The 24,800-nt window shown below is 43.1% G+C and overlaps 2 protein-coding genes across 2 annotated transcripts in view; one reads left to right on the forward strand and one right to left on the reverse strand.

Annotated features, from left to right (window-relative positions):
- The first annotated feature begins 259 nt into the window (after positions 1–259).
- Positions 260–11,381, forward strand: abitram (actin binding transcription modulator). Its single transcript, XM_084312508.1, has 6 exons — positions 260–448; positions 2,840–2,891; positions 4,171–4,300; positions 6,798–6,874; positions 9,202–9,271; positions 10,403–11,381. The coding sequence occupies exons 1-6, from the start codon at positions 367–369 to the stop codon at positions 10,538–10,540; spliced, it is 549 nt and encodes a 182-aa protein (XP_084168634.1). The 5' UTR covers positions 260–366; the 3' UTR covers positions 10,541–11,381.
- Positions 11,382–14,659: 3,278 nt separating this feature from the next.
- Positions 14,660–24,800, reverse strand: part of ctnnal1 (catenin (cadherin-associated protein), alpha-like 1) — a 310,492-nt gene continuing 300,351 nt past the window's right edge. Inside the window, exons 17-20 of the mRNA XM_084312032.1 lie at positions 24,765–24,797; positions 23,252–23,371; positions 19,139–19,222; positions 14,660–14,871 (exon numbers count right to left, since the gene is read on the reverse strand). Of these exons, the coding sequence (XP_084168158.1) occupies positions 14,668–14,871; positions 19,139–19,222; positions 23,252–23,371; positions 24,765–24,797 (441 nt within the window). The 3' untranslated portion in view covers positions 14,660–14,667. The remainder of the gene's footprint in view (positions 14,872–19,138; positions 19,223–23,251; positions 23,372–24,764; positions 24,798–24,800) is intronic.

Here is a 24,800-nt window from a genome sequence, read left to right on the forward strand (position 1 = left end):
CTTGAAACTTGAAAGCGTCAGCTAAATTAGAAAAATGTAAAATGTAAATAAATATTATATTATTAATCTTTGCCCCTGTTTAAATTGGAATTGAAAGTGTAGAAACACCTGGATGTTATCTACGGAAATGTATACATGTTTATCACAGTACTCAACAACACAAAATGGTCATGTTTGTTCTGAAGATGTAAAATTCTCCAGACAGAACCAATTAAAATCTAGCTTCTGTTTCTTCCGGATCCATTTGGCAGACGGACAGAGTGGTGCGACACATTTGCGCTCCGTCGAGCTTATTTTGGAGTTCAGTTTTTATTATATTGCAACATAATTGTAGAGAGATACCTTTTTGTTTCGTACTATTTTCCAATGGACGACACGGAACAGAAAGACACAGAAGAACAAGCGCCGTCAGTTATTGACCGGTATTATACACGTTGGTATAGAGCAGGTAGGTACATTTGACTGAAACCTCTCTGATATTATTATAAGCTTATGTTAGCTGGGCGAGTAGACAGCAGACAGTTAGCTCAGCTGCACACGAGTCGACACGTTTGTAGCTTGATAACCAACACCAGTTGCATTTGACTGGTAAATCTGCAGTAGGCTAGTGGTAGGCAATTATGATTAATTGAAAATGGGGGACCCTGATGTAAACAAGACGAAAGTCTTTCTCTGGTCTGCATCCCCTTAACAATTGTGTGTATTGAGCTGTACTGTATTGTACCCATTCTGCAATATGTTAAATAAAGTTTTCAATCAATCAATCGATCAATCAATCAATCACCGCGCTTGTAGTGCTGTTTTTTGGTTCTAGTTTGATTGATTGAAAACTTTATTAACAGATTGCAGAATGGGTACAATACAGTACAGCTCAATACACACAATTGTTAAGGGGATGCAGACCAGAGAAAGACTTTCGTCTTGTTTACATCAGGGTCCCCCATTTTCAATTCATCAGGACATATATGACATACATGACATACAGATAGTCAGTACTGCTACATCTATACATTTATGACATACCAGATTTGCAAATACAGTACTGTTTGTGATACAGAAGGAGTCAGGAAAAGGGAGTATATACATTTGACGTAGAAACTGTACATTGGAGGAGGTTGGGTGGGGGGGGTTGGGTACACTGGGATATTGACAACCATACTGGGTAATCTACATTGGAGGTGGTTGGGGGGGGGGGGGCACACTGTATAAACAAGCAAAACTGTACATTGAGGGGGGGGGGGGGGAGACACTGTACAAACAAACAAAATTGTACATTGGACTATTGACAACCATACTAGGTAAATGACTGTACATTGGAGGGGGTTGGGTTAGGATATTTACAGGGGCCAGTGTTGAATTGCAGTCTCCCGTAGGTGTCCCTTGAGAGAGGTTTTGAAAGTGGGTAGTGATCCACATTCCTTTACAGCTTTGGGTAGGGCGTTCCACATTGATGTGGCATAATTAGTGATGCACCGATGTGAAAATTGTGGCCGATACCGATAACCGATATTAATATTGCTGTTCTGGCCGATACCGATATTTACCGATGTCGATATCTCTGTATAGAAAACACCTTTTTATGATAATCAAATAGAGCTATTTTCCAAAACGCATAATTTTTTTTACTTTTGTAACTTATTTTCAGAAATGACTGATATTTTGAAACTATTTAAGGCCAAAACATGTAAAAAGAAGAAAAAAAAGATTAAATTTTTTTTTTTTTTTTTTTTTTTTTTTTTTTTTTCTTTTTTAATATATCTGCCCTATCTTGATATCGGACCGATGTGTAAAAAAACGGCCATATCGGCCGATATTATATCGGCGGCCGATATATCGTGCATCACTAGGCATAATATAATAATAGTTAAGCCTAACTAGTTGTAGTAATTAATTTGGTGGCCCCATCACTGTTACATGTCACTCGTAAAGATTAGACTATAATAGTATATAGGCTAACCAACAAATAACAGTTGTATTTTTTTGCAATAATAACATAGATTCTGATCTCAGCACAAAGCCACACAGGCATCATGCTACATGCTTTGGCTGGTTTGATTGAATTGATTGATTGAAAACTTTAATTAACAGATTGCAGAATGGGTACAATACAGTACGGTTCAATACACACAATTGTTAAGGGGATGCAGACCAGAGAAAGACTTTCGTCTTTTTTTTTTTTTACATCAGGGTCCCCCATTTTCAATTCATAATATGACGTACACACAATATACTGGGAGTACAAACCATTAACAATTAATACACCCCCCCCCTAGTACATTATGAACAGAGCCTAAGAGACACGCATCCTCTGATGTAATACGGCCAACATTGCAAGACATAATAAGCCAGCATAATATATAAAGTAGAGAGCATATATGCATATATGTTACAACTGTTTTCTAGATGATGGAAAAGGCTAGATTGGTGCAGGTGGAGGGAGCTTGCAGAAGAGTATTCTTAGTCTTCTCATGACGTGTTTTGCCATAATATAAGTTAAAATACCACAGCTCATTGGCCATGGTTGTCATTTAACGGTTATCACCTGCTGTTTGATTACAATCAAAACTGGTTTGCGACCAAGACGTCTGTGATCGAATAGGTACTATGAATATTTGGATCCAGTATTTTGCTTGATCCATCTATAGCTAAATGAATATCACACAGTGGATATGGACAACAATATAGCCTGTATACTGCACAATATAACCTTTTATCCTATGTACTAGCCTACATCAATATTAGCAGCTTGTGGCAGTATAGAGCAGCTGTAGGTGCAATGGATGTGTAACAGTTAGTCAGTGCTGTGTTAATGTAACTCAATGCTTGGTGTTTGAACTAGACATGAAGGGGAAGGCGTGTGAAGACCACTGCGTCCTGCAGCATTCAAACAGGTGAGACACTCGCTAATGAACAGTGATGTTGTTGAATGTCTGGCAGCTAAAATAAGTGAATTTACATACAACTGTTTTAATTTGGTCTATTTAAAGACCTCCCCGTTCTCACACACTCTCTGTACGCTGATGTTGTGTTTATTGCTTTTCTGCTGCTACCTGTGTAAAGTCTTCACTCACCACCCCCAGCCTCCACCTGCTTTGGTTCTACTCTGTACTAATTTAATTTATTTGTTTATTTGGAAGGGACGGCGTGTATTAATGGACAATTATGATGCACTGTAAATACACAGGATTTAGCAAGGGATGCACATTTTCATCCTCAGTCCCCAAACATAAAACAAATAAAATACAAAAACATAGCACTATAAAAACATGTTAAAACAAAAGAACAATACTTTACAAAGTGGCTACAAAGCTAAAAGTACCATAACGGTCCTATATATGGTGCTTGGTATTCTAGATACCATTTTTTAGAGGTCGACCAATAGTCCTATGATGATGACTTTTTAAGGGGGGGGGGGGGAGGACGGAGTCTGTGTAATGTCTTGTAAATCATACAGACCGGTTTGAATGACTTTAATTAGAAAACTAAGAACTGTATTTTTCCATTATGACGCACACAGTGATGATATTGATGATACTGGATGCAGCTTGTTCTCTGTTATACTATCCCTGCTGTTATGGTTTAGCCTTTCTTTAAAACAAAATGTATTTAAATTTTTTAACTTTTTATTTGAGAAACAGGTGTACAGCAGATACATGCCCCACAGCACACTGTAATTCCCCCTGGTCCCCCCCCCCCCCCCCCCCCCCCCCCCAACAAAACTAAATAAAGACAGGACAATAATAAAATTAAAATAAACAACAATAAATAATAACAACACAGACAACAACAACATCGTCAAAAAATGAACAGCATACGTCAGCTGTACAACTTCTTCCATTAGGGAAACCCACCTCCGAAAAACACAACCGGGGACAGACACCCCAAGACCCCCTCCCCCAACCAAACAGCGAAACCACCAATTGACACGGCCAGTGATAGCATTCGGACATATTCACATACCGTCACTAGCCTTAGGTTTAACCTTTCTGTAAGCTGTTGTGCTTTAGCCTCTCTTGAACCAGAGAGCACCTTCTGAAAGAGTGCAACCACACTCTGATGGCAAGAGATGAACCGTAATTGCCATGTCGATCGCAATACATGGTTCTGTTCAGGCTAATGACACGAGCGGTTGCTGGCGGAACTAACGGCTAAGCGTTCCTCTCCCTACAGAATATGTGTCGTCACTTTAGCAGAGACGCACCCCATCCTTCAGGACGGACGGACCGTCAAAAATATCAACTATCAGATCAGCGACGGCTGCAGTCGCCTGAAGAATAAAGTCTCTGGGAAGTCCAAGCGGGTAATGTCATTTAGCTGCAGTAGCAATCTATCTGTGTAAATATCTATGGATGATTTTATTGTACGTGTCACGTCGCATATGTGGACCATCTCTCACATGTTTTACAAGCCACTGATACAATAGATAATATTTCAACTTCCATTACTATAAACCAGGGAGGGGCAACTGGCGGCCCTCACGGACACTCCATGCGGCCCCAGGCCAATATTTATATAAAAAAAAAAAAAAGTATTATAATATATATATATATATATATATTTTGCATTCGACTAAGAGGTTGGCAGTCGACTATGGCTCCTTTCGATCGATTATTCTACTAATAGGGGTCAGCCCTAGTGTGGACATATTCAACACTGTTGAAAGTGCCGTGCAGCAATATGGGGGGTTTGATAAACTGTCCGCTGTTGTTACCAATGGAGCAACTGCAATGAAAGGAAAACACAGAGTGGCGTTGAGTGTCCAATGCTGCACTGCATTATACATTAGGTAAGTTCGCTAACATAATTTCCATCTATTGTGGGTCACTAATAATCAGGGGTGCAGTGGTCATGCCACACGGTACCATGCCGTCCCAGCACTTTTCTGAGCAGAAGTACGCGCACGGATGCATGCACAAACATTGAAGTTGACATTCCTTCTATTGTGCGCCAACAGGAGAGACCACAAGTGTCTCATTAAAGACGGAACCATTATTGACCCACTGTGGGGGGAGGGTGAATGTCATGCCAGTTTGATAAAGGGTCAATGGGAGGCACTCAGGAATGTTTTGTTTAGTAGCAGGATAAAAGTTTATACATTTAACAATAATTTATTATTGCACTTTTGATTTACTGTTGTAGTGAAATGCAGCAGGAATGCTGCTTTGTGTTTGTTGAGCAGTGGGCTTTAAGTTCATACATTTATTTGAATAGAAGCCTTAATTATAATTAGTCATTTTTGTATATATTTGGGTTACACAGCAATACTTTCAAATTCAGCTGTATTTATAAATTCATAAAGTTGAAATTAAGCATGACTAAATGCGTTTTAAATGGAATAAAAACAAAGTTACAACTAATTATAATAGTTTATATGCCTTATTTATCACATCTGTGACTATTATGGGGACTGCTGATAAACAATGCGGCCCCCCAGATTGAGTGTGGAAATTTAGTGGCCCTCACCATATACAAAAGTTGCCCACCCCTGCTATAAACGGTTGCTAAAAAGATGTTGGTGGTTAGGTGGCAGCCACTGCACATTATTTATATTCATCATCAGTGGAAGAACTCTTTAATAAGAGATGTTATCTATGGAGCTTTCTGTTGCCAGGATGAATGGTGCAGATCCGGTAATGCTCAAGGCCAGGAAGGAGGCACTCGGCTAGATCCATGATTTCTTTGTTATTCTCAAGTTCAAGTTTGTTTTTATTTGTCACGTATAAGGTACATGTACATGTACATTACAGTGAAATGCTTGGTTCTGTATGAGCCCCTGAGAATGTGCTTCATAATGTAAAAAAGTAAGTAAAAGAGGAATAACACTATACAATATACAAACTAAAGTGCAATCTAAGTACAATGAAGTAAAAATGCAGGCAATGAGGTACAAATACTTTTTAAGACAAGGTGCAAATGAGGTATGAAATGTAGTGCAAATCTCTTTAATAAATAGATAAATATAATGTAGTTAAAGTCTCTTAAGTGAGTGTTAATAATATTCTTATTTTGTATTCTTGTTTACTCCATGATGTACTGTTAGGACATTTCCTCTATTTATATGAATCCAGAGAGACTCACAGGGAAGTGGTCAGGAGGGTCAAAGGTGCAGGTGTATGCATGGCGTTCTGATACTCTTCTGTATTTTCTTCTGTCTTATTATATTCATAATGGAACGGCTGGATTGTGATCAACTTTAAATGACTATAAAATATATTTCATCACAATCCAGAGAATTACTAAGAAATTAAAACCTGTGTTTTATGGATTTCTGTGTTGTTTGTTTACCCGTATATCAATGCCCAGTATATATGAATGTGTTGTCGTGCTGTTGACTGTGTTTACTTGTCTTTCAAATTTTTTTATATAACAAAAAAATGTTATAAAAAAAAAAAAAAAAAATCCTTTCTGTACAACCGGTACTGTACTTTACATATCTTCTTACCCCAAACAAGATTCAGAAATAAACACGGTTAACCGCCTGTAGTGTGGTAGTGAAAGGGTTAACCCTTTTGTCATGTGGTTGTGAAAGGGTTAACCCTTTGGTAGTGTGGTAGTGAAAGGTTTAAGGGATGTTTCCTCAAAATTCTAGAACAGCGTAGGTTCCAGTGACCTTTGCCCTTTGTGACGCCATTGTCATGTTCAGTTCTCAAACCTGTCTTGTGTGTGAAATGGCACACACGCACACACACACAGACACACACACACACACAGACCTGAAAGCCTCTCTCTGTTCCCCTTCACTCACATGGGAATCGTGTTTCATTCATGAAGCCCTTTCTTCTGCCATGTCTCTACAGGGGGGACAGTTCCTGACTGACTTCGCTCCTCTCTGTCGGATAACGTGCACAGATGAGACCGAATACACCATCTACAGGTGAGGAGACCCATCTTATTTCTCTAAGCCTCTTTAAAGTCCTCAAAATGCACATTCCTCTCTTATGTCTTAATTAAATCCGGCCTTTATACCATTACACTGCATTTCCTGTATCGGCATCCGCGTGCGTTTCCTTCGGGTACTCTGGTTTCCTCCCGCACCATAAAAGACATGATTGGCCCATCAGTCACATCTAGCTGCTCTGATTGGCCCATCAGTCAGATCTAGCTGCTCCGATTGGCCCATCAGTCACATCTAGCTGCTCCGATTGGCCCATCAGTCACATCTAGCTGCTCCGATTGGCCCATCAGTCACATCTAGCTGCTCCGATTGGCCCATCAGTCATCTAGCTGCTCTGATTGGCCCATCAGTCACATCTAGCTGCTCTGATTGGCCCATCAGTCACACATCTAGCTGCTCTGATTGGCCCATCAGTCACATCTAGCTGCTCTGATTGGCCCATCAGTCACATCTAGCTGCTCTGATTGGCCCATCAGTCACACATCTAGCTGCTCTGATTGGCCCATCAGTCACATCTAGCTGCTCTGATTGGCCCATCAGTCACATCTAGCTGCTCCGATTGGCCCATCAGTCACATCTAGCTGCTCTGATTGGCCCATCAGTCATCTAGCTGCTCTGATTGGCCCATCAGTCACATCTAGCTGCTCTGATTGGCCCATCAGTCACATCTAGCTGCTCTGATTGGCCCATCAGTCACACATCTAGCTGCTCTGATTGGCCCATCAGTCACACATCTAGCTGCTCCGATTGGCCCATCAGTCACATCTAGCTGCTCCGATTGGCCCATCAGTCACATCTAGCTGCTCCGATTGGCCCATCAGTCACATCTAGCTGCTCTGATTGGCCCATCAGTCACATCTAGCTGCTCTGATTGGCCCATCAGTCACACATCTAGCTGCTCTGATGCTCAGCGTGAACAGAAGGCCACGCCCCCTCAGCCTACTTGAAATGCATGCTGGCTACATCCTCCCGCCCCCTTGCCCCGTGACGGAGCCACTGGCATCAGAGCTGGTCCCCGGGTGGCGAACGGTGGCTGCCCACTGCCCCTGAATAGTTAGGACAGGTTAAATGCGGAGGTATACAGCTCCCCCCTACCTCCGGTGAGTGGTCTCTAACGACACACCCTCGAGACCCCCTACGCTCTGCATCTTCTGGCCGCCTCAGACCCACTCCTATCAGAGCTCCTGGAGGGTGTGTCTATTACTATTATGCACTTAGAGCAGCGGTTCTCAAACTACGGGTCGCGACCCAAAGTGGGGCCGTGGGTAGGTGACAGTGCGCATTGGCAAGTATTATATACCGTACTTTTCGCACTATAAGCCGCACCTGACTATAAGCCGCAGCAGCTAAATTGAATGATGTGTACATATATAAGCCGCACTGGACTATAAGCCGCATGCGTTTTAATGTTTCATTACCATATGTAAGGAGTGGAGCCTGCGGCTTAATTTGACTCAACACGGGAAACCTCACCCGGCCCGGACACGGAAAGGATTGACAGATTGATTGCTCTTTCTCGATTCTGTGAGTGGTGGTGCATGGCCGTTCTTATATTGAGCTTTAAGTTCCCACCTCTACAGAGAATGACTCCCATTGGGACACAATACTGTCGGACAAATAACATTAACTCATTTACAAGTTGTATTAAGTTTAGCAAATAAGGGAACAGATAAATAACTGTTCATTTCAATGCAGTAAAAAAAGCAATATTTCGATTTTCGGGTTTTGTCCACATATAAGCCGCACCGTTATATAAGCCGCAGGGTCTAAAAATGGGGAAAAAAGCCGCGGCTTATAGTCCGAAAAGTACGGTATATATATTTTTTATGTTCTGGCTAAATATGCCTTGTTTTATAAATGCCTATTGATAACATAGTGTTGTAATAAAATGTTCTAATAAATATGCATGATCAAGTTCAACAAAGTGTGCTTTTATTTTGATATTCCTTAATTCCACGTTGAAATGACGCGATACATTAAGTGGGGGCATGGTATAAAAAAGTTTTGAGAACCCCTGACTTAGAGTCATCTACTGTGCCTATTATGCCTACGCTAATATGTCTATACTATGCACTCAAGAGTGTAATAATAATAATAATAATAATAATAATGTATCGGATTTATATAGCGCTTTTCCAAATGCTCAAAGATTTGACGAACAATGTTACTTACCCTTAGCTGCCAGAGTTGTACCCTTTCTGCTGACTTGTTGTATTGGATAAAGGTGTCCCCTAAATGTAAAATGTATATTTAAAATGTACTTGGCAGTGAAGAGATTGCAATTCTACTTCTGCTCGTCTTCGCAGCTGCATCCGCGGGCGCCTGCTTGAAGTCAACGAAGGCATTCTAGAAAGACCTGCACTCTTGCTGGAAAAGGTGAATAAATAATGTTGTATATACACCCTATATATACAGCATATTTACTATTTTTACATTCATTGCATATATATTTCCCCATCTGTCTCAATACACTTTCATATAATCCTTTCTATATACCTATTTATACACCTGCATATAACCTGTATAATTATTTATGATAGTATTTACAATAATGCTGTATATACCCACGTATACAAAAATATTTATCCACATGTCTGTATATACTCCTGCATAATAATCCTTTTTACATCTGTAGATAATATATATATATATTATCTGTACATATCTCTTACCTACTCTTACTAGTTACGGTGCTGGCCAGTATGACTTACTACCATATTGTCTTTATACCTGGATACCTGTACATAATAATACTATAGCACTGTACATGCATCTGATTAGCACCATTACTCAGTAGTACTCATTTATATATTTTATATACAGTTTAATAATAAATTAAATTTGTAACGCACTTTATATTTGTGAGAATCTCAAAGTGCTACATGAAAGAAAGATAAAAAAAAAATGAAATTAATGAATAAAACAACCAATGAAATGGATTCGAATTATTATTTTTTTAAACACAAGGCACCGGTTGAATCACCTGCATATTACTGTTGCACTTTACTGTTACATTTGCACTCTGGTTAGATGCCAAACCGATTTTTTTGTACTGTACTTAATATGTACAGTCAAACCTTTAGTATTATGGATATTAAACATGCTGGCAGAGTACATGCATCCATGTTGTTGTGAACATTTTAATTAAATAAAGAAATTCCCTATCCATAGTCGCCGTGGGAAAGAATAAAATAAAAAAATTAAATTAAATAAATTCCCTACCTACCCATGGCCTTAACTGACAACTCAAGACACCCCTAACTGCTCCCGATGAGCAGGTCGGCACCTCGCACGGTCGCCTCTGCCGTCGGTGTGTGAATGTCTTGAGTGAACGGGTCAAAATGTGAGGAACAAATTGTAAAGCGCTTTGGATATAAAAGCTGCTATATAAATGCAGCCACTTATAAGCTGTCCACTAAAGAATACACATTTTACTTTCACAATTGCAAAAACGCGTGGTTACAGTTATGAATATTTACATGTTGGGTTTTTTTTTTTTTTTACCAGCCGGCCACGGAGGGATACATTGCCGTCATCCTGCCCAAGTTGGAAGAGAGTAAGACGATCACAGAGGGCCTCCTGTCCAGGGAGCAGTTTGAGAGCGTCGTCTCCAAGCGGGCGGGAACCCAACCAGAGCCCTGCTGACGGCGGAAGTCTCGGGGGACACAGCGCTCTAGCCTTTTGCCCCCTGACTAGGAGTGACCGTTCTGGCAGCACCTTACTGGGGCGGGGGGGGGGGTCCTTGAAGATCCACTTCCTCCTGAGGTGGCTGGCGAGTAGTGGAGACACTTGCCAGGATAGTGACTTGAATAGGCCTGTCCCCGACTAAGGATTTGTATAGTCGACGACTTTGATTGACCAAAATTTTCCGATAGTCGACTGGTAATCGGCTACCCCTCCCTGAATGCAAAAAAATAAAAATAATAAATATATATATATATTGTTTTTGGGATCATTCCATTTGGGCTGTGGGGGTGCTTAATGTCTGAAGGAGTCGACTGAAGGCTTCTTGTCCTCTGCGAAAGCATGCAATTGGTCCACTGATGGGATACATCTTTATGTCTCTAGTGTGTGAAATCCTCTTTCAGTGCCTCTGTGCCCGTTTTCTTAGGCAGTTAGCCTCTCTGGTATGAGCGCCATTAGCGTCAGCCACGCTTCTAGGCCTCTGCTTTTTGGAAAGAATGACCCAATTTTCTTTAATAAAATGTCAGCCCTAGACTTGACCCTGTGGTCAATTCTAACAGACCGTGGAGGGTAACGGAAGCACTGTGCCTCTGATCGTGGATGTTTTGGTCTAAAAAGGAGGATACGTGATCAGAATGTTTATTTCTTTTTTTAAGGTTGCTTTTCATGATTAAGAAATTGTAAGCCAGTTCCAGGAAATGTTTTTATATATATATATATATATATATATATATATATATAAAGTACTGCGCTTATGTTTGCATAAAATAATGAGGAAATTAGGATTTTTACAAAGTTATGGCACGGTTTAGTTGCACGTTGCATATATACGGTATATATATATATATATATATATATATATATAAAATTAAGTTGGAAGTATTCATTTCTGGGGTTATGTCAATAAACAACACAAACAAAACTGTTTAAGAAAAATAATGTTTATTCTTGTTTTGTGCCTCTTTTTTATCAACCATTCAACTGTTAAAAGGGTAGACGGTCCAAAACTAGATCTATAATTTCTCTCACATCTGTAGCTCGACTACAATAACCAGCTCCCGACTTTTAATAGCTGCTCTCATACAGTAATATGCATCTCTAGCTTTATATATGGTTAATCATTTCAGTCACTGTTCTCACCCTGGTCTAGTACCAAGTCATTACCACAGGGTATATACCTGTGTACATATCTATGCTTCAAGTACCATATCGTTAGCCTCATACGATAATTACCTAAGTAATTGTTTTTTCCAAATAGATATTTCTGCCTAACTGTGCTCTCCTCACACTGCTGCATCGCCCTGGCTTAGTGCCTATGTCCTCAGCCAATCACAACGCTTGTTATGTTCAAAGATCCCCATCTGCCCAACTCACTCGTGTGACTTGTGCATTTTAACGTTACATACACAGACGGCGATCACATGACTTAGGCAAGTAAAACAACTGCCTATTGTATGACATGTATGTATGAGGAAAAAATGCCTAAGTCACGACATATTTTGTTTAAAAAGTCACCTTATTTTGTTACGCAATGGTTGTGTTTTTGCAGACTTGTTGATACACCTTGTGGAACTTATTTTCAAAATATAAATTAAAAACTCGTACACATGTGCTGTAAAATGTGTTATTTCTTTTTTCCAAAAATCTTGAAAAATTATCGGCAATTATCGTATGAGGCAAACGATATATATATATATCATATAATTCAATACATACGCTTCACACTGACGAGTCTTCATAACAAACTCACTTCAAAGCTTCAGACACTACATTTCCATTCGACACGGGCACCAGGTCAGTATAGTCTTTTGTTTTTGTGTTTAACCCTTTCACTGCCACACGACAAAGGGTTAAACCATTCACAACCACACTACAGAAGGTTAACCCTTTCACTGCCACACGACAAAGGGTTAAACCATTCACAACCACACTACAGAAGGTTAACACTTTCACTACCACACTACAGACGGTTAACCGTCTAGTGTGGTAGTGAAAGGGTTAACCTTCTGTAGTGTGGTAGTGAAAAGGTTAAGAGATACAAATCATAACGGTACACACTGAACATGATTTTGATAATGCTCAAGATGATAGAAAGTCAGCCAGTTTCCCCAAAGAGCGTCACATACTGCCGAATGGCCTCGTCCCATTTGCTTACCAGAGGAACAGATGACACCGCCGGTGACCGATGCTTCTGAGAAAACGAGGCCTAAAAAGGTAAGATGGTCTCTGTATATCGAGGAGTAAGCGCTCGTCATTTGGCTCCGATTGGCCCATCAGTCACATCTAGCTGCTCTGATTGGCCCATCGGTCACATCTAGCTGCTCTGATTGGCCCATCGGACACATCTAGCTGCTCTGATTGGCCCATCGGTCACACGTCTAGCTGCTCTGATTGGCCAGTCGGTCACACATCTAGCTGATCTGATTGGCCCATCGGTCACACATCTAGCTGCTCTGATTGGCCCATCGGTCACGGTAGGTTATATTTGGCATAAAAGTTGTGATAATTGTGATATTTACACGACGTGGCTAATAACAAGCTATGGTGACGGTGTTGTGTTCCAGATCACAGGTGCAGCGAGACGTAGGAAATCATGATGTGGTTGCCGTTAACCCTTTCACTGCCACGCGACAGCCGGTTAACCCTTTCACTGTGACAATACAGAAGGTTAGCCCTTTACGATCACACAACCGACGGCGATGCTCCATCATTAGCATCATTAGCTCTGCGGATGCGATGGAGCATCGCCGTCGGTTGTGTGATAGTAAAGGGTTAACCTTCTGTCGTGTGGCAGTGAAAGGGTTATGGATGGTGAAACTTTTATTCACCTTAACCCTTTCACTGCGGCACTACCAAAACGGTTAACCCTTTAACTGCGACAATACAGAAAGTTAACCCTTTCACTGCCACACAGGGGTGCATCTGTGATTTCAAAGCTGGTTGCTCCCGCGCATGTGCATAAATGTTCCCTCGTGTGCGCAGACTAAAGACGATGCCTAATTGCCTCTAGGAATGGAATGTAACACATTTCATTCACAAGTTTTGTGTGAATGTATCTGAGAACGTATTTGAACACACCTGACGACCTGCGCTATTGTTATGCAAAGTAGCCAGGTGGGTACTTAGCGAGTTGGCGCGTCAGTCGAGTGCAGCGCATTCCTGTGTGCACGCGCGTGCTTCTGCTCACAGAGCCGGTTGCTCGGCGTGCAACCCTGTCCCATGAGCAACGCACCCCTGCACACGACAGCAGGTTAACGGTTTACTATCGCACTAACCGCCTGTAGTGTGATAGTAAAGGGTCAACCTTCTGTCGTGTGGTAGTGAAAGGGTTCAAACGTTCTGAACGCCCTGCAGGTGATCTAGAACACACTCGGTGCACCACTGGTTTCACCTCACAAAGCAAACGACCACCGCACGGCAACGTGATCGAAGGACAAGCGGGAACATCTTTTTGGTCATGGTGGCGTCATGCATGGGAGCTTTTTTTTTTTTTGGCATCTTTTCCTACTCTATATAGTTTCTCGTACATTTTGCTGAGACGTGCGACTGGGTTTACATGACGACACAAAGCAAAACGGGCCGATTACATGGAGGCACATGGCGAGTAGAGAGGGACGCATTGGTCGACCCCTCCAGTCACACTGAACTGTGGTCTGTCCCCCTCTCAGAGTCTCAGCCCCCGGGCTTGATGATTGGTCAGGGAAGTAGTAACACTGACCCAAGATCAGATTCTGTAGGGGGCTTGGCCTATAAAAAAAAAAAAAAAAAAAAAGAGGCTCATTCCACTGCCAATGGCAAAGTCATAACGTTGGCTGCTTGTCTCCACCTGGTGGGCTGCGGTGGTACTGATGGTTCAGGTGAACGGTAACTTTGGGATGAAATTGCCCCCATGTTAACATAATATAGATCTGCTTGCTTCTTCTGGGGCAGGAATAACAAATGTGCCCCATTCCATCCCACCCCATGGTGGGTGTAGGGGGGGGGGGGGGGGATTTGAGTTTAAGCTCTTCAGATAGAGGTGAACCCGGGCTATGCGTTGCTGGGGATGTGGTGGGGGGGGGGGGGGGGGGGGGTGACTGTCTCCTGGATTAGTTGCTCTCCAGGAGGCTGAGGCCGGCCATGTGCTGCTCCATGGACTTGACCCCGAAGCCGTTGCTGCCGTTCTTCCCGCTCATGGCGCTGTCGTCGTCGTCTTTGATGGGCGTCGATGCCTGCTGCTGCTGCTGCTGCTGCTCCCTCCAGCCCAGCGGGGAGCCCAGCGGGGAGCCCAGGCTACTCCTCTCTGACTGACACTGTGGACGGAGAGAAGGGGTGAGGAGGTATCAGAGGAGGAGGTATAATCAAATTATATATATATTATATCAAATATAATCAAATCCTCCTCCTCATATGTTACTTTTTTATATTAGATCTTTTTTTTATACACACTGGGAAGGGGGAAACGCAATTTCATTTCTCTGTCTTGCACATTACGAGAAGCAACAATAAAGCTGACTTTGACTTTATAAGAGGAGGAGAGAAGGGGTGAGGAGGTATAAGAGGAGGAGAGAAGGGGTGAGGAGGTATAAGAGGAGGGGAGAAGGGGTGAGGGGGTATAAGAGGAGGGGAGAAGGGGTGAGGAGGTATAAGAGGAGGGGAGAAGGGGTGAGGAGGTATAAGAGGAGGGGAGAAGGGGTGAGGAGGTATAAGAGGAGGGGAGAAGGGGTGAGGAGGTATAAGAGGAGGGGAGAAGGGGTGAGGAGGTATAAGAGGAGGAGAAGGGGTGAGGAGGTATAAGAGGAGGGGAGAAGGGGTGAGGAGGTATAAGAGGAGGGGAGAAGGGGTGAGGAGGTATAAGAGAAGGGGTGAGGAGGTATAAGAGGAGGGGAGAAGGGGTGAGGAGGTATAAGAGGAGGGGAGAAGGGGTGAGGAGGTATAAGAGGAGGGGAGAAGGGGTGAGGAGGTATAAGAGGAGGGGAGAGAACTGAGAAGGTATCGGAGGAGGATACTAGAGGAGAGAAGGGGTGAGAACTGAGAAGGTATCGGAGGAGGATACTAGAGGAGAGAAGGGGTGAGAACTGAGAAGGTATCGGAGGAGGATACTAGAGGAGAGAATGGGTGAGGAGGTATAAGAGGAGAATACTAGAGGGGAGAAGGGGTGAGGAGGTATAAGAGGAGAATACTAGAGGGGAGAAGGGGTGAGGAGGTATAAGAGGAGGGGAGAAGGGGTGAGGAGGTATAAGAGGAGGGGAGAAGGGGTGAGGAGGTATAAGAGAAGGGGTGAGGAGGTATAAGAGGAGGGGAGAAGGGGTGAGGAGGTATAAGAGAAGGGGTGAGGAGGTATAAGAGGAGGGGAGAAGGGGTGAGGAGGTATAAGAGGAGGGGAGAGAACTGAGAAGGTATCGGAGGAGGATACTAGAGGAGAGAAGGGGTGAGAACTGAGAAGGTATCGGAGGAGGATACTAGAGGAGAGAATGGGTGAGAAGGTATAAGAGGAGAATACTAGAGGAGAGAATGGGTGAGGAGGTATAAGAGGAGAATACTAGAGGAGAGAATGGGTGAGGAGGTATAAGAGGAGAATACTAGAGGAGAGAATGGGTGAGGAGGTATAAGAGGAGAATACTAGAGGAGAGAATGGGTGAGGAGGTATAAGAGGAGAATACTAGAGAGAATGGGTGAGGAGGTATAAGAGGAGAATACTAGAGGAGAGAATGGGTGATGAGGTATCCGAGGAGGAGAATACTAGAGGAGAGAATGGGTGAGAAGGTATAAGAGGAGGAGAATACTAGAGGAGAGAATGGGTGAGGAGGTATCCGAGGAGGAGAATACTAGAGGAGAGAATGGGTGAGGAGGTATAAGAGGAGAATACTAGAGGAGAGAATGGGTGAGGAGGTATAAGAGGAGAATACTAGAGGAGAGAATGGGTGAGGAGGTATAAGAGGAGGAGAATACTAGAGGAGAGAATGGGTGAGGAGGTATCCGAGGAGGAGGATACTAGAGGAGAGAATGGGTGAGGAGGTATAAGAGGAGAATACTAGAGGAGAGAATGGGTGAGGAGGTATCCGAGGAGGAGGATACTAGAGGAGAGAATGGGTGAGGAGGTATAAGAGGAGGAGAATACTAGAGGAGAGAATGGGTGAGGAGGTATCCGAGGAGGAGGATACTAGAGGAGAGAATTGGTGAGGAGGTATAAGAGGAGAATACTAGAGGAGAGAATGGGTGAGAAGGTATAAGAGGAGAATACTAGAGGAGAGAATGGGTGAGGAGGTATCCGAGGAGGAGAATACTAGAGGAGGTATAGACCACCGCAACACTTCTGGTATTTTCAGCTCATGGGAGAGCGAGCGGGGGATAAAATGAATGAATGTTGATGAGAGCCTTGACATATCTGGTTATCTGCGCATGCAGAGTTTGGGGAGTAGGTGTGGAAAAGCGACTATAGCTCGGCCCGAGAAAGTGCAGATCGTCAAGGCTCTCATCAACATTCATTAGTTTTATGTGCAGCGGAGGTACGAGGAGGAGAATACTAGATGAAAACACTACTCACTTTATACCTGCCCTACACTGTAAATATAATAATCACAACTCACTACCTCATACTAGTCTACCCATATAACTCTGTATGATAGCATGTACGATAGGGCTGTATATACAGTATACATTTAGATTTGATTGAAGTTTATTTCAAATATGCAACACAACAAACAAACATCAAGTACAGATATAGCCCTAAAGGCCAACTTGCAGGTTGTATTTTTGTTCAATAAACAATGTGGACTAGGCCAACAGTGACTTTCATGAAGAAGAAAAAAAATATTGAAATTGACCCAGTTTTAGCGTTTTTTTATCAAACATTTTGTCTGCCCAACACAATCACCACGCACGTGGATATTTTAATCAATGGTTCATAACGTGCACGTGTAATCGAAATGATGTCGTCGCGGCAGGCGCAGGGCACCTGAGAGTCACACACACACACAGAGTCTGAGAGTCACACACACACAGAGAGTCTGAGTCACACACACACACAGAGTCTGAGAGTCACACACACACACAGAGAGTCTGAGAGTCACACACACACACAGAGTCTGAGTCACACACACACACAGAGAGTCTGAGAGTCACACACACACAGAGAGTCTGAGAGTCACACACACACACACAGAGAGTCTGAGAGTCACACACACACACACAGAGAGTCTGAGAGTCACACACACACAGAGAGTCTGAGAGTCACACACACACAGAGAGTCTGAGAGTCACACACACACACAGAGAGTCTGAGAGTCACACACACACACACACAGAGTCTGAGAGTCACACACACACAGAGAGTCTGAGAGTCACACACACAGAGAGAGTCTGAGAGTCACACACACACAGAGAGTCTGAGAGTCACACACACACACAGAGAGTCTGAGAGTCACACACACACACACACAGAGAGTCTGAGAGTCACACACACACAGAGAGTCTGAGAGTCACACACACAGAGAGAGTCTGAGAGTCACACACACACACACAGAGAGTCTGAGAGTCACACACACACACACAGAGAGTCTGAGAGTCACACACACACAGAGAGAGTCTGAGAGTCACACACACAGAGAGTCTGAGAGTCACACACACACAGAGAGAGTCTGAGAGTCACACACACAGAGAGTCTGAGAGTCACACACACACACAGAGAGTCTGAGAGTCACACGCAGCTAGTGGCAGGCAGAGAGCCTTGCTACTACTAGCCGAGGAGTAATGAATGAAAATGTATCTGTTTCACCTAAAATACCATGTTCTGCAATAAAAATTATTGAAGTGAGATGAACAGACTGAACTTTATTTTATTAGATAAAACATGTTGACAAAGTTTTACTTTGCAGTTGAAAAAAGGTAATAAATCGCAATATATCGCAATATTAATATCGCAATATTAATATCGCAATACTCAGCATATCGCAATATATTTAGTATCGCAATACTATCGTATCGTGAGGCCTCTGGTGATTCCCACCCCTAGTGCAAGGACATGGGTGCCTATATATTAATGCCAGCCCAAGAGTGGCTTCCGCGTTTCTCTGATTGGCCGCGACGGCCCACGTGACAACGCCTAGCACCGCCCCGCGGCAGAGCGGCAGCGGCGCATAGGTTGCCGCGGCATTATGCATTCGTAATCCCCCCTGTTTTAACATCGACGGTTAGTTCAACTCGTTCCTCAGCTTGCTGTGGAGCCTGCGGTCAGTTGGTGACAAGTTCGAATCACTTCAATTTTTTTTTTTTACGTTTAATTAATTTATCATCTCTCTATATAAACGTAACTAATGTCTGTCTTTCTTTCGCCGGTTAAGTTTAGGCATTCTTTCGCCGGTTAAGTTTAGGCATTCTTTCGGAGTTGGTTAAGGTTAGAGTTTGTCTTAGAGCATGGCAATAGAATGCCTGTCTTTCTTTCGCCGGAGCAGCAGCCTATTTCCGCTCTGCCGCGCGCCGCGGTCACATTGGTCGTCGTGGCCAATCAGAGAAACGCGAAGCACTCTTGGGCTGGCATTAATATAGACGCGGACATGGGTATTAACTGTGACCTCTGACCTTTCTGTTGAGCTTATTACAGAGTGGTAGGAGAGAGAGGAGCACCGCCATGACGCCCCCGGTGGCCTGGAGGGAGGAGTCCACCTACAGAGACACATGCAGAGAGAGAAGGTCATTGAAGGAGCAGTCAAATGCAGGTCAAAGGTCATATGGCTGGTGATGAGGTCGCCTATCCGACAAGCTACGGTAGCTGTAGAGTTGAAGAGGTCAAACAAATGTTGGGTAAAGGATCAAATCCAGTCGATGATCACAGTAACGCCAACGATCACAAACACACACATCCTGTACATTTACATTTACATTCAGTCATTTAGAAAAGGACAATTGAGGTCACCGTCATTTTCAATGTCGTCGAGAAACAACTCTATCTATATAGCACCCTTCACACATGGACCGCAGCCCAAAATGAACATGGCCATAAAATCAGCATACAGTCGACAGAATAAAAACAATGTATAAAAGAATAGGTATAAAAGACAATAAAAGTAGTGCAACGTAGAACGTGCAGACATACAGTAAGAATAGGCATACAATAAATACAGTGTCGCTCGAAGGCATGTGAACCCCCCCCCCCAAACATCAATCCCCACCACATCCCCATCCAAGACACACCACCCCCTGATGAAGCACGTCACGACCGAAGGAAAACACAAACAGCCCGCACACCACTCACATACAGTACGTGCAGATACAAACACACACAACCCCCGTCCACACTCATCCTGCTGATGGCCTTTCTGTTCCACAATCAGTAGTTTTAGTTTTAGTTTTAGTTTAGTTTTAGCTAGTAAAGATGAGAAGCTCATTCAGTCACAGACTCATACACCCCCCCCCCCCCCCCCCCCCCGACACTCAACCTCGGCCAGTCCTTCATACCAGCGGCCATCAGGCTCCACAACGGTGGGCAGGGACCGCTGCCAGACATTCAACTACTAGGAACTACTAGTTTTCAAGTTTTCAAGTTTGTTTTTTATTTGTCACATGTACTTTACAGTGAAATGTTTGGTTCTGTATGAGCCCCTGAGAATGTGCTTCATACAGTAAAAAAGTAAGTAAAAGAGGAATAACACTATACAATATACAATCAAAGTACAATGAGTAAAAATGCAGACAATGAGGTACAAAAACTCTAAGGTACAAGTCAGTGTGTCTGACTCCCACCTAAACGGACAACGTATAACGTATGAAGTACATCAAGTATATGCATATGAAGTAATGCATACTGCACCTGTGTATACTGTATACTTACTCATAGTATATATTATAGATTATAGTGTCTATTGTAACTATATTTATTGTAATGCAAATATAACTGAGGGCATCTGCACCTTGATTCACACTGCCTACTTGCTCGTATGCGTATACTCTTACAATATTGTTATATTGTTTACACTGTCTATTTTATTTGTACTTTTCTACTATTCTATAATTGTATGACCTGTATCATGTCTTCTACTATCACCATGTACCTGTACCTCCCCCTCCCCCACGCTGCTATGATGCCTGAATTTCCCCAAGGGGATCAATAAAGGAATATCTTATCTTACCTTTCACTACCGTCTGTAGTGTGGTAGTGAAAGGTTAACCATCTGTAGTGTGGTAGTGAAAGGGTTAACCGTCTGTAGTGTGGTAGTGAAAGGTTAACCATCTGTAGTGTGGTAGTGTGTTAACAGAACTCGCTTTAGGGCGTCAATAACGTGGTCAAGAGACATGGATTCTATCTTGTGCCTGAACTGGCTTGGCTTCTTTTATTCACACATGAGCAATAGTTATACAACACTCTACTCTCTTTGAGAGCCGTTGGAGGAGAGAAAGAAAGGGGTGGGGACCTTCCCTTTTATAGTCGCCCCTAAGGTAGAATACCTGGGTAGCTACGCCCAGAGCGCCCTCCATTGGAGACAGATATATATATGCACCAATGGCAATCTCTGGTGGAGACAATGATCTACACAGGTAAACAGCTACAAGTGTAAACAGTCATATGTACAGTTGGACAGTCACTAACAGCCCCATACAGAGTCTCTTATCTCAACATAGTGAAAGGTTAACCTTCTGTAGTGTGGTAGTGAAACGGTTAATCTGTGACGTGTTTAGTCGCGCTCCTTTGTGTCACGTGAGCTCTATTGATGTTCATGATTAATATATATATATTTCTTTATCCACTTTTTCTCCTCTTTTTCGATTTTTTTCTCCCATCCCCATTCCGCGGTGCCAATTCTTCCCTCCCCTGTCTTGAACGTTGGTTGCATATGCCCCCCACTGGCCGGTTGTAGGGAGGATAGAAGCCTTACATCACGTGTCCCCTCCGATACACGAGGAGGCAGCCTGTCACATCTTTTCACCTGCCAGCGTGGACTCTCATTGGCCAGGTGTAACGTGTGGGAGGCTCACACTACCCCAGCCATTTCCTGTCTCTGCTGTGCAGGCGTCCCCAACCGACCTGTAGGAGTCGCTGTTCACAACATCCAGATTACCACCCATCGACTTCCACCCGCTGACTCTGCCAATTGAGTTAGTATGACGGCCGGCCCAAGTCAGAGGCAACGCCGACAGCCGGAGTCGAACCCGGTGTCTCTTGCGTTGGTGACGAGCGCAATGTCCGCTGCGCCACCCAGCCGCCCATGATTAATAATTATTAAGACTAGTTGTTGGATTTGGGTTCCCGATGACCTGATCCATCAGAGAAGATTCAGTGACTCGGAGATACTAAACAGACACACACACACACGCATACACACACACACACACACACACGTGCGCATACACACACACACGCATACACACACACACACACTCACATGCGCACACACACAGGACAATAAGTGACTCAGAGATACTAAACAGACACGCATGTGCACACACGCATACACACACACACGTGCGCATACACACACACACACGCATACACACACACACTCACATGCGCACACACACAAGGCAATCAATGACTCAAAGATACTAAACAGACACTCACACACACACACACACACACAGGACAATCAGTGACTCAGAGATATTACTAAAATGGTAAACGCACACACACACGCACACACTTGTACATGCACACACGCACTAATTCATCTTCATACTCGCACCTAGACACACGCATCTGTTTGCATACACATGCGCGCACACACACATACTTTCACCCCCCCCCCCCCCTCTACTCCTCCCGTTTATTCTTTTTTTGTACATAGGCTGTGCATGTGTTTATTTGTTTATGTGTATGATTCTTAACTGTGCTTTTATTTTATTATTATTATATCTATCTATCTATCTATCTATCTATCTATCTATCTATCTATCTATCTATCTATCTATCTATCTATCTATCTATCTATCTATCTATCTATATATATATATATATATATATATATATATATTAGGGATGCTCGATATTGGCTTTTTTACCGATACCGATATTCCGATATTGTCCAACTCTTAATTTCCGATACCGATATCAACCGATATCAACCGATACCGATATATGCAGGGTTTCCCCGTCCAAAAAACTGAATAATTTCAGGTAACTAATAATTTCACTGGATATATATATATAACAAATATTGTTATTGTTTTTTTTTGTTTTTAAACCGATACCGATATTTTCCGATATCACATTTTACTGCCGATATCGGCCGATAATATCGGTCGGCCGATAATATCGGACATCCCTATATATATATATATATATATATATATATATATATATATATATATTTTTTTTTTTGTATTCCTGTTGGGGCCTCTTGGACCAGATCGACATTGTAAATAATAAACCTGTTCTTAATGTTTTATCTGGCTAAATAAAGGTAAAATTAAAAATTAAAACACACACACACACAGGACAATCAGTGACTCCGAGATATTACTAAAATGGTAAACACACACACACACACACACACACACACACACACACACACACACACACACACACACACACACACACACACACACACACACACACACACACACACACACACACACACACACACACACACACACACACACACACACACACACACACACACACACACACACACACACACACACACACACACACACACACACACACACACACACACACACACACACGCGCCAGGGTATGGGTACCTTCTGGAAGGTGGCAGTCTTGCCCTGTACTGGAGTTTTGACGCCCGGCTGTAGCTGTTGACATAACACCACCAGCTTCTCCATCTCCACCACGACCAGCGCCTTCTCCTCATCCACCAGCTGCATTAGAGACACACCGTACCGGAGGGGGATATAATACTAATAATAATCATTTGCATAGCACCTTTCATACAAAAATTGCAGCTCAAGGTGCTTCATCAGCAGTAAAGAAGACATAAAACATATAAAACAAGCATACAAAAAGATAGCAGCAAGGTACTGTAAGGCAAATCACAGTTTTTCACATTAGGGTCTAAAACATTCGACATATATGTCATGTTAGGTTGACCGTACTGGAGAGATATGTCATGTTAGGTTGACCATACTGGAGAGATATGTCATGTTAGGTTGACCGTACTGGAGAGATATGTCATGTTAGGTTGACCATACTGGAGAGATATGTCATGTTAGGTTGACCGTACTGGAGAGATAGATCATGTTAGGTTGACCGTACTGGAGAGATATGTCATGTTAGGTTGACCGTACTGGAGAGATATGTCATGTTAGGTTGACCATACTGGAGAGATATGTCATGTTAGGTTGACCATACTGGAGAGATATGTCATGTTAGGTTGACCGTACTGGAGAGATATGTCATGTTAGGTTGACCATACTGGAGAGATATGTCATGTTAGGTTGACCGTACTGGAGAGATATGTCATGTTAGGTTGACCGTACTGGAGAGATATGTCATGTTAGGTTGACCGTACTGGAGAGATATGTCATGTTAGGTTGACCATACTGGAGAGATATGTCATGTTAGGTTGACCGTACTGGAGAGATATGTCATGTTAGGTTGACCGTACTGGATGACCGTCTCTCTCACACACACTCTCTTACTCTCTCTCTCTCTCTCTTACTCTCCCTCTCACACACACTCTCTCCCTCTCTCACACTCTCTCTCTTACTCTCTCTCACACACACTCTCTTACTCTCTCTCTCTCTTACTCTCCCTCTCACACACACTCTCTTACTCTCTCACACTCTCTCTCTTACTCTCTCTCACACACACTCTCTTACTCTCTCTCTCTCTCTTACTCTCCCTCTCACACACACTCTCTTACTCTCTCACTCTCTCTCTTACTCTCTCTCACACACACTCTCTTACTCTCTCTCACACTCTCCCTCTCTCACACTCTCTCTCTCTTACTCTCTCTCTCTTACTCTCTCTCACACTCTCTCTTACTCTCCCTCTCTCACACTCTCTCTCTTACTCTCCCTCTCTCTCACACTCTCTCTCTTACTCTCCCTCTCTCACACTCTCTCTCTTACTCTCCCTCTCTCTCACACTCTCTCTCTTACTCTCCCTCTCTCACACTCTCTCTCTCTTACTCTCCCGCTCTCTCACACTCTCTCTCACTCTCTCTCATTCTCTCTCTCTCTCTCTTTATCTCATCTATAACATACTGTAGAATCTACAGTGTAGATGATGAAGAGTCTGTGAGGTCTTTACCTGACTGGAGAACGTGTGAAGAGACGAGCACAGCTG

Source organism: Notolepis coatsorum, assembly GCF_963971535.1.
Source record: "Notolepis coatsorum genome assembly, chromosome: 4".
Classification (NCBI taxonomy): Eukaryota; Metazoa; Chordata; class Actinopteri; order Aulopiformes; family Paralepididae; genus Notolepis; species Notolepis coatsorum.

Coding starts and splice junctions, on each gene's coding strand:
- abitram (XM_084312508.1), top strand. CDS start 367: ATGGACGACACGGAACAGAAAGACACAGAAGAACAAGCGCCGTCAGTT. Junction 449..2,839: donor TACACGTTGGTATAGAGCAG/GTAGGTACATTT, acceptor TGTTTGAACTAG/ACATGAAGGGGAAGGCGTGT. Junction 6,875..9,201: donor ACCGAATACACCATCTACAG/GTGAGGAGACCC, acceptor TCGTCTTCGCAG/CTGCATCCGCGGGCGCCTGC.